Source organism: Mytilus edulis, chromosome 7, assembly GCF_963676685.1.
Source record: "Mytilus edulis chromosome 7, xbMytEdul2.2, whole genome shotgun sequence".
Lineage (NCBI taxonomy): Eukaryota > Metazoa > Mollusca > Bivalvia > Mytilida > Mytilidae > Mytilus > Mytilus edulis.
Genome location: NC_092350.1, coordinates 39,184,321 through 39,198,562, shown reverse-complemented (window position 1 = coordinate 39,198,562; position 14,242 = coordinate 39,184,321). Strand labels below are relative to the sequence as shown.

The window sequence follows — 14,242 nt, the reverse complement described above, 5'->3', positions numbered from 1 at the left end:
GGTAGGTGTTTTTGCTGATTGTTGAAGGACATATTATGAACTATATATTCTAACATCTACGTTTTTCGGTATCTGGTGGATAATTTTTTTCCATTTGTAATCATACCGCATATAATTATTTGTATATGATGTATACTTTAATAATTTTATCTCTTAGTGGTGTGATCGATTGATCAAGAAAGAAATATTCACTGTTAGTACTTGTACAAGATATTATAGCTCAGGGAAAGTAATGATATTAGAATGGAAGTAATTAAATGTTTCAAATCAACCTCTAAGTAGAACGTTCTACCTTGTATTTCATACATGATAAAATATGATAATAGATGATTACATATGATAACTGCTATTAATGTATTAGGTAGAAATTTACTACACCAATTCAAAATATATGTGTTTAATACGGAAGCCGATAAGGGCCATTCAAAAAAAAATTTTATGTCGTAATTTCGACATAACATGTCGTTATTACGACATCGCTATGTCGTAATTTCGACATAACATGTCGTTATAACGACATCGCTATGTCGTAATTTCGACATATCATGTCGTTATAACGACATCGCTATGTCGTAATTTCGACATATCATGTCGTAATAACGACATCGCTATATATAAAAAAATATGTATTATGATTGCCAAGAGACTAAATGACACAGAAATTAACAACTATAGGTCATCATAATGCCCCCAATAATTAGAAACGCCCCACATAGTCATCTATAAAAGAGGGAGGAAAGATACCAGAGGGAGAGCCCCCGAAATGCTGTGTGGCAGACAGTGTTATTAATTAATTATTAGCTCCCTTGGTAAAATCCAAATTTCATATTTAATGTATTTCATTGTTAAATAATTTACATGAAGCTTAATAAGTACATATTTGTTAATTGCATAGACTTTGCTATTTGAATTTATTGGTTAAAGATATTTATTTATATTGTAAAGTTTAATATTTGCATCGTCGCAAAATCTTTGGTTACCTTCTTTGAATAGATTCAGTGAGAAACTTATATATTTTATAGATCCCAAGCAATTACATCGACCGTGTATGATAGGAATAACATTCATTCCTACCAAGGCAAGTCCAGCTATCCATCTCCCTACAAATAAGTGCAAACTTCAAGGCTCTTTGTAAAAAGATTGAATTGAAGTATTGATTGCTCTATTTCTACTTTCAAACGTTGGGCACGATGATCCTACAACGCCTAGGATTTAAAACAGAATCTTCGAAATTTCATCCGCAAAACAAAATAAAAATAAAAATGTTAGAAAACACGAAACAATATTGTAACAAATTCAGTATATGTTTTAAATTATGTTTTTACATGATCATATACTTAGTAATATCTAGTTTATTTGAGGATTAAAATAAGAAAGCTATGTGAAAAAAACGGATGTCCAACGTTACATTTATGAAAAACTGTTTTAACTCTTATGTATAGTGATCCTATTTCTTATTCTCTGATCTTCTTGATTCTTGGCAGGAACAACGACATGTGTTGGTTCTCTGTGCCGTTAAAGCCGTTATTTTGCCAAATTTCATTTGACTCGGTGGCTGCATATTAAGCTGCAATAAGAAAAATGTCCAACGACGTTTTTCATTAACTCAACGACTGAAAGTGAATTTTATAAGTAGATATAGCAGAAAATGAATAAAAAGAGTAAGACAATAATAATATCTAACAAAAGTACAAATATTTGCCTCGTGTGAGTTCAAATATTGCTGATTCAATAAAATCTTCTCTACACAGTCGTTTTTCAAACGGTAGCCATTTTGTCCAAGTTGATATTTCATTTTTCAAAGCAGTTAACGCCTATTTTTTATAATTGATAAAAACAAAAGTTAGATACACGAAGAGTAAAAAATGCCAAGATTCTTTTCTTATTACCTACATATTTGGGTCTTAAAGGAATAAAATGCTTCCACACATTACAAAACGGTAGCCAATTTGTCCAAACGTCTGAAAACGTCTAAAATCCTAAAGACGCTAATTTCCGACGTTACATGTGCTAAAGTTTCAATTAATGTTCATGATAATTAAAACATATCGTGTTATGAAATTTGGAAAAAGAGGTTGATGATTGCTGCCGAAAAAATAAAGAATAGTGCATGTTGCTATAGACTCCGCCCGGGGACATAGGTTCGACACAGGTTAAATTTTGCAATTTTTATTAATCGTTTATAGCTTTTAACGATTTATTTAAAAGAATTGGGAAATGGGGAAAACATCCCTTTACATGAACTTCGTCCAACTTTTGCAAAGACAAATTGGAGACACCAAGACAGTCCTCTAAATGTAAAATGCGATTTGAAATTTATGTTACGGAAGTACTCCGAAATAGATCATTTAAAGTCGTCACTTCAGTAAGGTGCAATCACTAATATTAAAAGACTTAATACCAGTTCACGGAATGTTTTACTTCGCGATTTGTCCTGCTATTCATGTTATAACGGTCGTGATGAAAATAATTCCTGTACTAGCGAAGCCGGAACTTTTCGTCAATATAAACTTGTGCATGAAATGGAGGTAATTGAAAGACGAATCCCAAACGGCAACGAAAACCGTTTCATCGAATTAATAAAAACCCGGGATTATATTTGCCGTTTTCGCGGACGATCCAGGAGTAGATTACTATATTTTAGAATGTATATCAGAAGTTAAACGCTATAGATGACTTGGGAAATAATTCTCAAGCCAAGGTTCAAGTAATTGAAGGGGTGTATTTCGACAACTTATGTGCCAGGGAAAATACAATTCTATTCAAATTTAACCAAGGATAAAAATGTTCGATTTACAGCAGAGTGTCAGATATATTTGTATTGGTTGAATTAAGATATAGAAATTTTACAATGACAGATGATATGCACCTTGAAAGTTAAACATCCTATGATAAAACAAAAATATGGAAAACCGTATACATGTACTTCCGTCCCATCTTTCCTTCCTACATTACTTGCGACAGTACTGCATTTTTAGTTGAAATAACTTAAAGGGTAAACATTATTAAATCGATTTCCACAACTCGAGGTAATTTTTGATAAAATGACATCACAAAACGAACAGAACCAGAATCAACCAACAATATAAAAAAACGAATAAAACTTGCAAAAATTAAACGAAATCAAAAACCCTCTTAGACGCCGCATGTTAAAGTGTAACGTCGTGTTGTAGGAATGTCGTGCCCAACGTTTGAAAGTAGAAATAGAGCTATCAATACTTCAATTCAATCTTATTACAAGAAGCCATGTAGTTTGCGCTTAAATAGGGAGATGGAATGCTTGGCATGCAATGTCAGTCCTCATATATTTCCACGTCGTATTTCTTTATTACAAACTTGTCAGGCTGTACAGCCTTTCCACGGCAGGTAATTTAAAATTCTGAGACTGGATTTTAAAAATATATAAGTTTCTCACTGAAGGTATCCAAAGAAGGTAACCAAAGATTTTGGGACGATGCAAATATTAAACTTTACAATATAAATAAAAATTCTTTAACCAATGAATTCAAATAGCAAAAGCTATGCAATTAACAAATATATACTTATTAAGCTTCATGTAAATTATTTAACAATGAAATACATTAAATATGAAATTTGGAGTTTTACCAAGGGAGCTAATAATTAATTAATAACACTGTCTGCTACACAGCATTTCGGGGACTCTCCTTTTGTTATCTTTCCTCCCTCTTTTATAGCTGACTAATCGGGGGGCTTTTCTAATTATTGGGGCATTAGGATGAGTGGATCGTAACCCTTGGCTAGCGAAAATGGGATGACCTATAGTTGTTAATTTCTGTGTCATTTAGTCTCTTGGCAATCATAATACATATTCTTTTATATATAGCGATGTCGTTATTACGATATAGTGATGTCGTTATTACGACATGATATGTCGAAATTACGACATAGCGATGTCGTTATAACGACATGATATGTCGAAATTACGACATAGCGATGTCGTTATAACGACATGTTATGTCGAAATTACGACATAGCGATGTCGTAATAACGACATGTTATGTCGAAATTACGACATGCTATGTCGTAATTACGACATAATTTTTTTTTTTTGAATGGCCCTTATCGGCTTCCGTAGTTTAATGCTGCTGCCAGTAATGAATGAATGTGCTATATAAAACAATTAGCATTAACAAATAGAACGCATACAGGCATTAGCAAGGCTATTCAAAATGACTTGCAGAGTAAAACTAGTTTTAAATAGCTATACTCTCACATTTTTCATCTGTGCAGTGTAAAAAATATCACTTTTTTGCAAGATGTGTTAAAGAATATATACATCATTTACTGCAATAGAATAATTCACATTTCTTCTTACACTCTAATATCGATCTCTGCGTTGCATACACTTAATGCACACCAATAGAAAACTCATAATTTGTTTTTTGTTCAGAAGTATTTGTTCATTTCAAACGACCAATTTGCACAACAATAGAAAACTCTTTTTTTTTCAGAAGTATTTGTTCATTTCAAACGACCAATTTACACAACAATAGAAAACTCATTATTTTTTTTTGTTCAGAAGTATTTGTTCATTTCAAACGATCAATTTGCACAACAATAGAAAACTCATTATTTTTTGTTTTGTTCAGAAGTATTTGTTCACTTCAAACCTCCAAACAATTTCAACTGATTTTGTATGGTTCGTTCTTATGTTGTACTGTTATACCACTGTCCCAGGTTTGGGGAGGGTTGGGATCCCGCTAAAATGTTAAATCCCGCCACATTATTTATGTATGTGCTTGTCCCAAGTCAGGAACCTGTAATTCAGTGGTTGTCCTTTGTTTATGTGTTCCATATTTGTTTTTCGTTGATTTTTTCATACAAATAAGGCCCTTAGATCTCGTTTGAATTTTTTTACATTGTCATATCGGGGCCTTTTATAGCTTACTATGCGGTATGGGCTTTGCTCATTGTCGAAGGCCGTACGGTGACATATAGTTGTTAATGTCTGTGTCATTTTGGTCTCTTGTGGACAGTTGTCTAATTGGCATTCATACCACATCTTCTATTTTTATATATAAAGAAATATTGCGTTACGATCAAATAAATTAATAAGTAAACTCTCCTAAAATACAAGATTCAGTGAATAAACACCTTTACATTCAATAACTTAAATTTAGCATTTAAACCACAATGAAAGATTTATAACATAATTTTTAAATGGTGTGCACTATAAGAACTAGACCTGTTAACAGCTTGCCGTTTAAGTTTTCCCTGCAATTCTTAATATCAGAGTTCCACAACAAACCCAAATATTTTAGATACAAGAAACAGATTTCTTATAAAAGATATTGTGTATGAAAATGTTACGTTCTTTGTAATGTCAAATCTTACTGCAAACTCATAAATATTGTAACAACCTAGGAATAATCATTCTGTAAAAATGTTTTCACAGAACATCACTGTCAGACAAATTCGTTTTTTCCTACTTAAAAAATTGAAAACAACACGTTAGATAATTCTTGCATCCGAAGCAATTTTCTGGATTTACCTTCATTAGTAACACTCAAAGCCAAAGATGTATAAGTACCGATACTGTTGAAGAGCTATATGTCAAAAATACCTAAAATAAATAGCCAAATTCATCTAAAGCCAAATTTGCCTGAGGGAGTTGAAACCTTAGTTTCTTAATAATTTCAAAATTTATAAACGGACAATTTTTGTTAAATCATGTCAGTCAGAGTACTGACTACTGAGCTGATGATACCCTCGAGGAATGACAGTCCACCAGCAGAGGTATCGTACCAGTGATGTAAAAAGTTATAGGGGAGATCTATACAAAACACACCTGTTTAAAAATGCATGCGAAAGAAGTATACACTAAGGTTGTGCACATTTTCATGACATATCTTCAACTCAATCTTGTTTATTATTTACCTATAACACATAACAATAAAACATAAAAAAAAATACGTATAAAAAGAGGCATGTGAATACCTCAACTCGACCCCTACCTATCATAACAACAAAACATAAAAGTAATATACATGTAGATTTTTTCCGTGAAAGCAATAGTTTGTTTTAAATTAACCTTTTTTTTGTATATGTTTTGTATAGTAAATACCTTGAATTACAAACAGGGCACACAATGAAGTTATCCAGATCAGAGGAAGGTTTTGAATCCATACTGTTAGATCAAAAGTTCATCAAATAAGTAAATTTACATGTTATGTACATGTATACCCTTTCAACATCTGATATCTATTAAATGATAACCTACTGAGAGTAAGCGACATATTGAGGGTGGCCATTTGAAATCAAATGACACTGCTAAGAAAAATGAATAAATAAGCGTATGAATTTCAAATAGAACATTCTTTGTCCTCAGGGTCATTCTATTGCAGGAATGATTTGAGTTCTAATTTCAAGTAATTGAAGTGTTGAGTTAGTTTAAAGGAAAAGTTACTGATGATGATTGTGTTTGCTATTGTTTAGAAAAACATTATGATTAATCAGTGTGTACATTATTACTGTGAATTATAATCTCAATTCAAAACCAAGGAATTGTAAATAAAGTTACACAATAGGAATTATTAATATTGAAGGCAAAATAAATTTCAGTCCGCTCTACATTTGTGGAATATTCGTTACTATTTAATCCCGCAATCCAACGATTTTGGGTGCATAACGTTTAGAAAATCAAACCAGTTGTGAGAAATAGCCGAGTTGAATGGCAAACAAGACACGGAGCTGTGTAAATAAGGGTACGCGTTGGCTGTCCATTCGTTTAAAGTGTTTTATCCTTTGATTTTGCCATTTGATTAGGGACTTTCCGTTTTAATTTTCCTCGGAGTTCAGTAATTTTGTGATTTTATTTTTTGCGAGACCTTTACAATAGAGCTTATATAGATATAGGAAGATGTGGTGTGAGTGCAAATGAGACAAATCTCCATCCAAATAACAATTTAAAAAAGTAAACCATTATAGGTCAATGTACGGCCTTCAACACGGAGCCGTGGCTCAGACCGAACAACAAGCTATAAAGGGCCCCAATATTACTAGTGTAAAACCATTTAAACGGGAAAACCAACGGTCTAATCTATATATAAAAAACGAGAAACGAGAAACACGTATAAATTACATAAACAGACGACAACTACTGAACATCAAATTCCTGACTAAGGACAGGTGCATACATTTGCAGTGGAATTAAACGTTTTAATGGTACCAAACCTTCTTCCTTTTTCTGAAACAATAGCATAACATCATAACATGGAAAAACACACGATAACATATTAAACCGTTTAAAGACAACTTTGGTTCGAGGGTGATATGCGTTACAATCTTTTCTTCAAGATGTACATGATTTCAGCAATGCATTGCATAAAATTCTCTATCGTATCATATGTGAACGAAGTTGTGGAAGATACCAAGGGTTGACTTTCAAATGTTATTACTTGAATAGAATAAAGAAAACAAGAGCTTCTCATCTTTGCAAATTTATGATTTTCATATTATTTCCCTCACAATAAATACATTCCATCAGTATTATTAATGGCAATAAAAAAAATATTATCGACATGTCTTACTACAGAGAATTCTTTTTTATTTGATCACCTATACATTTCTAGGAATATGATTGGTTAAAAGCGTCCGCGTGGAGACCGTGTTTATTCCATAGTATGTTATAAAAAAGAAGATGTGGTATGATTGCCAATGAGACAGCTATCCACAAGAGACCAAAATGACACAGTAAGGAGGCGGGGCTTATTTCAATACACGATTACTAGTGGTGTTACGTCCCTTTATAAAAATTAAACGGTACTGAAAAAAGATTTAAAGGTTTCAACAGACGAAGAAAGTGATGATGAAGATTAAAATAAATTTAGGAAAAGCATTCAAAATCATTTAATGCTAACAAGCTTATAATGATTGCGTCTGGTTTTTTTTTTTTTTTTTGTATGATAAATGGAAGTAGTTATTAATGGTAATGATATTGAAAACTTTCCCATTTTATAGCTCACTATTCAAAATATCACACGTTAAAATAGTCGGTAAGATAAAATTCGTTACATAGTGTGCTAGTGACGTAATACGGTATATATGGGGTGAGTAAATTCCATATCAGCTTACTAATAATATCTCACGTACGTTTAATTCTTGTACACATTAATATTTTGATTCAAAACTCTATTACTCATTTTTTTTACGAAGAAAGACAACACTCATTTCCTTCGTATACACTGTATTTTATTTTCATTTGGAAGATTGCACAACTATGGGCAATGCATTTTTAAAACGGGAGCTTTTTATTTTCCAAAATTATTTTTCTTTTAGAAGTGAACGACAAAAACAGTGATGCTTTGTTGTCTCATTGACGATATTACTTCTTACTTTTATATATATATAAAAAAGTTGGTTAAAGATTGCTATTACAGAGATAAGACAAAGTGTACTAGTTAAAGAGCATTTGAACAGTTGTTTCTTCCTCAGCATGGTCTGATTTAGTCTTGATGGATTGTCGTAGCTGTGCTTGAAAGCGATACATATAGGAATCTGATGTTCAGTAGTTGTTGATGTGGTTTATAGGTATTTTTCATTTGTCATTTGTCTTTTGTTTATAAAGATTAAACCGTTGGTTTTTCTGTTTGAATGCATTTATACTAGTAATGTTTGGGGTCCTTTATAGCTTGCTGTTCAGTGTGAGCCAAGGCTCCGTTTTGAAGGCTGTACTATAATTGTTTACTTCTTACACATTGTGACTTGGATTGAGAGTTGTCTCATTGTCTCATCTTCTTATATCTATGAATACACAACAAGTGACGATAATATACAAAATTCAGATTCTTTATTGTCTATAATATATATTCACTGAATACATTGAATCAAAAATATATAGTTCTAAAAATATCAGTTAATGTATTTCTTACAAGTTATATCATATTTAAAAAAAAAAACATTTGTATATCATATGAATAATAAGTAGCAATTAGACAATTAGACATTCAAAAAATTTCACTGTTTAGGTGTGATAAAAAAGTAAAGGTTGTTCAGAGTAATCTCTTCAAACTTTCACAACTCAACATAACCTTCATATATCAAATAGACACATTGCACCATCCAGAATCAACACTGTACATCAAGCTATATATATATATAGAGTACAGATAATGTTATAAAGTTATATCACAAATTGAGAAGGGTCTGCTAGACACAGCTCACACAACTTATCAACTGAAGTTGGTCCATCTGAAAATAAGAAATAGTTTTATGTACATTTAGTATATCTCGTGTTTTTTATATACAATATGACGTAAACTGAAATCAGCATTTTTTTTCAAAAGATCTTAAGAGTTAACGAGTATCATTATGGGACTTAAGAGAGAGAAACGCGAATCATACGAACACATATTGTCTATGCCAGCAGCAATAACGTTATTGTTTAGGGAATCATGCTTATAACTTATTTTCAAGATCAAATTTTGTATAATGTAGAGTACAAGTTTCTGCGACATGGGAAGCGAAGTTTTTTAACCGATGTTAACATGAAAAAACGAAAAAAAAAAAAAAAACGAACTTCGAGTAAAATTCAAAACGGAAAGTCCGTAATAGAATTGCAAAATTAAAATCTCAAACACATTAAATGTATGGATAACGACTGTCATAATCCGGACTTGAAACAGACCTTTTCTAATAAAGAAAATTATGGATTTTATCTGGTTTTATCAAAAATATGATGCTAGGTCCATTCGAAAATGAAAAATATTTGATGATCCATTAGGTTTGCAAGAGTGTGTAATTTCACATAAACTTATTTATTATTTATTCATTAAACCTGCATATTTAATTTTTGCTTAAAAAAATAATTAAACCCTACAATACATTTATTTATCTGTTCAAAATCAGGGAACTCATCAGTAGTTGTCTTTTGTTATTTCTAAATGAGCTTTGTCATTTGATTGATTTTTAAACTTTAATATAAAAAAAACAGGTAAATCTACTATTATTATGTAGTATGGGTTTGGTTGCTTGTTGATGGCCTTAAGATAATCCTAATTGGTGAATTCTATGTTACTCAGTCTCTTTTAGTAAGTTGTCTTTTAAACCATCCATACAACATTTGTTCTTCATATTAAGTTCAAAAAAGGAAAACCTCACTTTTAAACATTTATTCGATATTCAGTACATAGTGAAATAATTTAGTCCATGATATTTTTATAATATACAGTTCATTTTTATTGATTTCTAACCAGAACTAATTTTATCTAACTAAAATCTTACTAAGTGGAAAATATGTATCTTTCTGTATATCTTGCCTGGCAGCTTCTATACATCGTTTCAAAGCAAACAAAGCTGAACAACTCATACATAATGGTGGTTCTCCTACAGCTGATAAGATCAGAATTGAATGATACATTTGCGATAATTGTTTCAATATCTAAATTTGTATTGTTGAGTATATACATATTATTCATCTTAGCCTACATAGTTTGAATTTGGTCAGTTTGCAAGAAGCAAGGGGGAAAACATAAGCCAAATACTTGTTTGTATTGTTTTACATTTTTGATTTTTTGGGGCCTTTTAGAGCTGACTATGCAGTTTGTGTTTTATCATTGTTGGCGGACAAACAGTAACCTATAGTTGTTAATTTCTATGTCACTTGGTCTTCGGTAGAGATTTGTCTCATTCGAAATCAAACCACATTTTCTTATTTCATATAAAAAGGACGAATATTAAAGTCCTTAGCGAGTTGATTGGTCTTTACTATATACCCATTATTAGGTTATTAGTTTACTAGAAACATGTTTTGTGTGTAGTATATCAACATGTTAAAATATTTTCTATATCAAACATATCTGTAATAAGTGTATCTACTCCATGAAATCCTATGTGTTTCTTCATGTATATATTCTTACCTTTCGATCTGAGGACACCTTTTGGATTAGGAGCATTCTTCAGCAGTTGAATTCTAAAGTCGATTGGAATGTCTTTACCCATCGGAGGTTTGTATTCCTAGCGTAAAAAAATAATAGAAGTATAAATTAGTATTCTTACTGGTACAAAACGAATTAAAAAAAGAACAATGATATTAAAACATATATTCGAAAAACCTTTGACAAGATCATCACAGTAATGGTATGAAAGGTCTCTTCGTTCTGTGATAACAATTCAGGACGATCTTAATCCCACTTGTCACATGTTGTACGTCATTAGTTGATATTAAAGACGTTATCATAAAATTTTGACATCACAGTTTCATGTCTGACGAATTAAAGTATGATAGATCGCTGTGAGGCGTCATTAGATAAACCAATTGGAAAATAAACTAGATTTGCCATTGTAAGCAATAGCGGAGGATGTCACCCCGTTCTGGACATTGTCACAGTAACAGCAACCAGTTTGAGTGTACCAAAGTCACATGGCACGTCTAGTAAACATGTCTTTGACCCCCACTATTTTTTTCTCTTCTCGTAGAATAAGAGTGATGTCTATATATAGTTGGGGAACTATTTAAAATCTTATATTAGACACACGCGCGAGGAGGAAGGTGGCGTCACGTGATACTGGAGTATATTATCGTGGACTTACATTACTAGTCTTTTTAGAGGGGACCTCAGAACAGACAACATGTGTATATATTGACGGAGCGGCATACTAACTGTTCATTTTGTTCTTCAATAGCTCGCGTATCACACGATACATATATCTTATCTTGTACAATTTAATTACACGCTCATCGATTGATTTCAGCTAATGTGTATACTTTTGCAGGTATTCGATTAACGGATGTGTACTTTATTGCAAGTGCAGAATGGCAATTATGTGTACTCTTCGTGTTTCTCATTTGCTCAGTGGCGATTTTCTCTTCAGAGCACCTTTTTTGTATAGAATAGAAGCACGTTAAATGATATATTCGTTTTCTTCTAGCATATTCTAGAAAATGATTTGCACATACTCTTAATCACAGAATTTTGTCTCAAATTTTCGAGTTTTGTTTTTGTTTTTTTTAGCTGTTTCCATGGCAACGGCGGCCATTTTGAAATTTCAAAGATAGATGACATTGCAATAACATTTAACCGGGAATGAGCTTAAAATTTGTACAAAAATGTTACTTTGACGTTTTTCTCCATATGGGTCCAATGTGCACTTTTAGCGTTATCTCCATGGTAACAGCAGCTATCTTAAAAATTCCAACGGCAATGAATTCTACAGTTTATATTACTGTTTCGAAGACAAGGTATTTGGTCGTATCTGTAACGGTTTATTTTCTATGAATTAATTAAGGATTTATTTTCGTTTTTTTCACATTTGGACTGTTTTCATGACAACGGTAGCCATTTTAAAAGTTCTTAAGATGGATGTCATGCCTTCTAACGATGAGTTACTAGTTCTGAAAGTTTCATTTAATTTGGACCATTTTTCGGCTTTTTACATTTTTGCCGTTTCCATGGTAACGGCGGCCATCTTGGAAATTCCAAACCCAAGGTGCACATCTGCACATTAGGATTGTCATTATGGTGCAGTTTCATAAATGTATGTCAATGCATCTCCGAGAACTCGGCTGGACAAAAGTGTGGAAGAAAAATTCGTAGAATAACAATATATCCCCCTTTTTTGAAAGGGGTGACATAATGATCAAGGGTTGCAGATTCCCCACTAGCAAAAGGTTTATTTTAAGATGTCAAGTTTCCGTTTTAGGAAAAAAATTATTATGAATAAGAACAATGTATGAATATGTTAAATGGTAACTTGATTAAGAATCATCTACTCACCCATGTACTATTGGTTAATAGTTCACCAGACTGAGGATCGAATTTGAGGTTTTCTGACAGACAATATCCAAGTCCCATTGTAAAAGCACCTTCAACTTGTCCTATATCTACCATCGGATTCATACTGGAAATATTGGAAAAAGTGGAAATGTCATTTTACTTTGAATAGACGATTTCAGATTATTTACTACAAGTAAGGTATTGCCAAAGCCGAGGAACAGAATTAAAGCTTTGTATGAGGGAGATATATGTATTCCTTAATTTACATTACATCTAATTTTGTAATAGAGAATTAAAATAACACAATATCTGTATTTAGTTTATGGAATAGATAATTTCATGAAGTTAAAATATTTGAGATCAAACTCCGAAACTGTGGTGACGTTGTTGTCAGAGTCAACGAAGTGTAGTTAACATGACGTCACCGCTGTTTCGGATTTTGAAATGAGATACCTTTCCCCGCAATCAAACAGCATGTCTACTCTATTGATAAGGTATTGTCCAGTAAGTACATCTAGTTCGACTTCAGTGCAGGTAACACCATAAGAATTGTATTGTGGTTCCTCTAAAAGCGTCCCAGGCTCGAAGGTACTATAAGTAAAGTATATGTTAATTAACGTTATTTGTAGCTTTGTATGCATAAACCAATAGGCTCGGAGTCGATCATGCATACTATTTTCTGTTATTTGAATCGTTGATTAAAACATTCAATTGAACTTTTCGCTGAAAGTTGATAGTGAAAATACAAGTGAATTAGTCACTGGAATATAAATATTTGGCTACACATTTATCGAAAATGTGTTACAATTTTATTGTTTTTAATCTTGTTCAATTTAATTGGTATGTAAGTTATCCGTAAACTGTAGTCTAATTTTGTTTTGCTCATTTTTGTCTATGTTTACATCGAAACATTAATTCTATACGTTCCGTTTGTAAATGTTTGTCTCAACATTTATATGGGAATTACTAAGAAGTAGTTACAAACATTCAAAAATCCTTTATTCGTCTTAAAGCATCAAAGTTCTTAACTAAAAATATGAACAAATTAAAACCAGAGGGTAAAAAAGAGGGACACTTGGAAACCTAAGATAAAACAAAGGACAACTATTGAACAAAGAAATGCTTACACATATCTGGCAGACAGGTCCACTTTATCCAATAGACATTTTTGGGTCAAGTCTTTCCATGAAGGGTTCTGCATTTTAGCTTTCACTGGTGCCATCCTTGATCTTAATGCAGTGCAACAATTCAATACAGCCTGCAACCATTCAAAACCATTTTTCATGATTTAGAAAGTAGATATATATCATCGATTTTTTTTCATTTCAATTCAATATTGAATATCAATGGATTTGGAAAAAAATCAACATTCTTGCATGTTAAAAATGTAAATAAAAATCATTTTTTACCAACTTTACTAAAAACTTAGAATTAATAAATTGAATGTCTTAGCTGAAAGAACGTATAATCATATATATATTCATATTCGATAATTTAAGCATTACATC

General features: G+C 31.9%; 1 protein-coding gene across 1 annotated transcript in view; it reads right to left on the bottom strand.

Annotated features, from left to right (window-relative positions):
• Positions 1-8,792: 8,792 nt before the first annotated feature.
• Positions 8,793-14,242, bottom strand: part of LOC139482675 (uncharacterized) — a 45,292-nt gene continuing 39,842 nt past the window's right edge. The window contains exons 30-35 of the mRNA XM_071266687.1: positions 13,862-13,992; positions 13,188-13,325; positions 12,735-12,858; positions 10,878-10,974; positions 10,243-10,350; positions 8,793-9,210 (exon numbers count right to left, since the gene is read on the bottom strand). Of these exons, the coding sequence (XP_071122788.1) occupies positions 9,143-9,210; positions 10,243-10,350; positions 10,878-10,974; positions 12,735-12,858; positions 13,188-13,325; positions 13,862-13,992 (666 nt within the window). The 3' untranslated portion in view covers positions 8,793-9,142. The remainder of the gene's footprint in view (positions 9,211-10,242; positions 10,351-10,877; positions 10,975-12,734; positions 12,859-13,187; positions 13,326-13,861; positions 13,993-14,242) is intronic.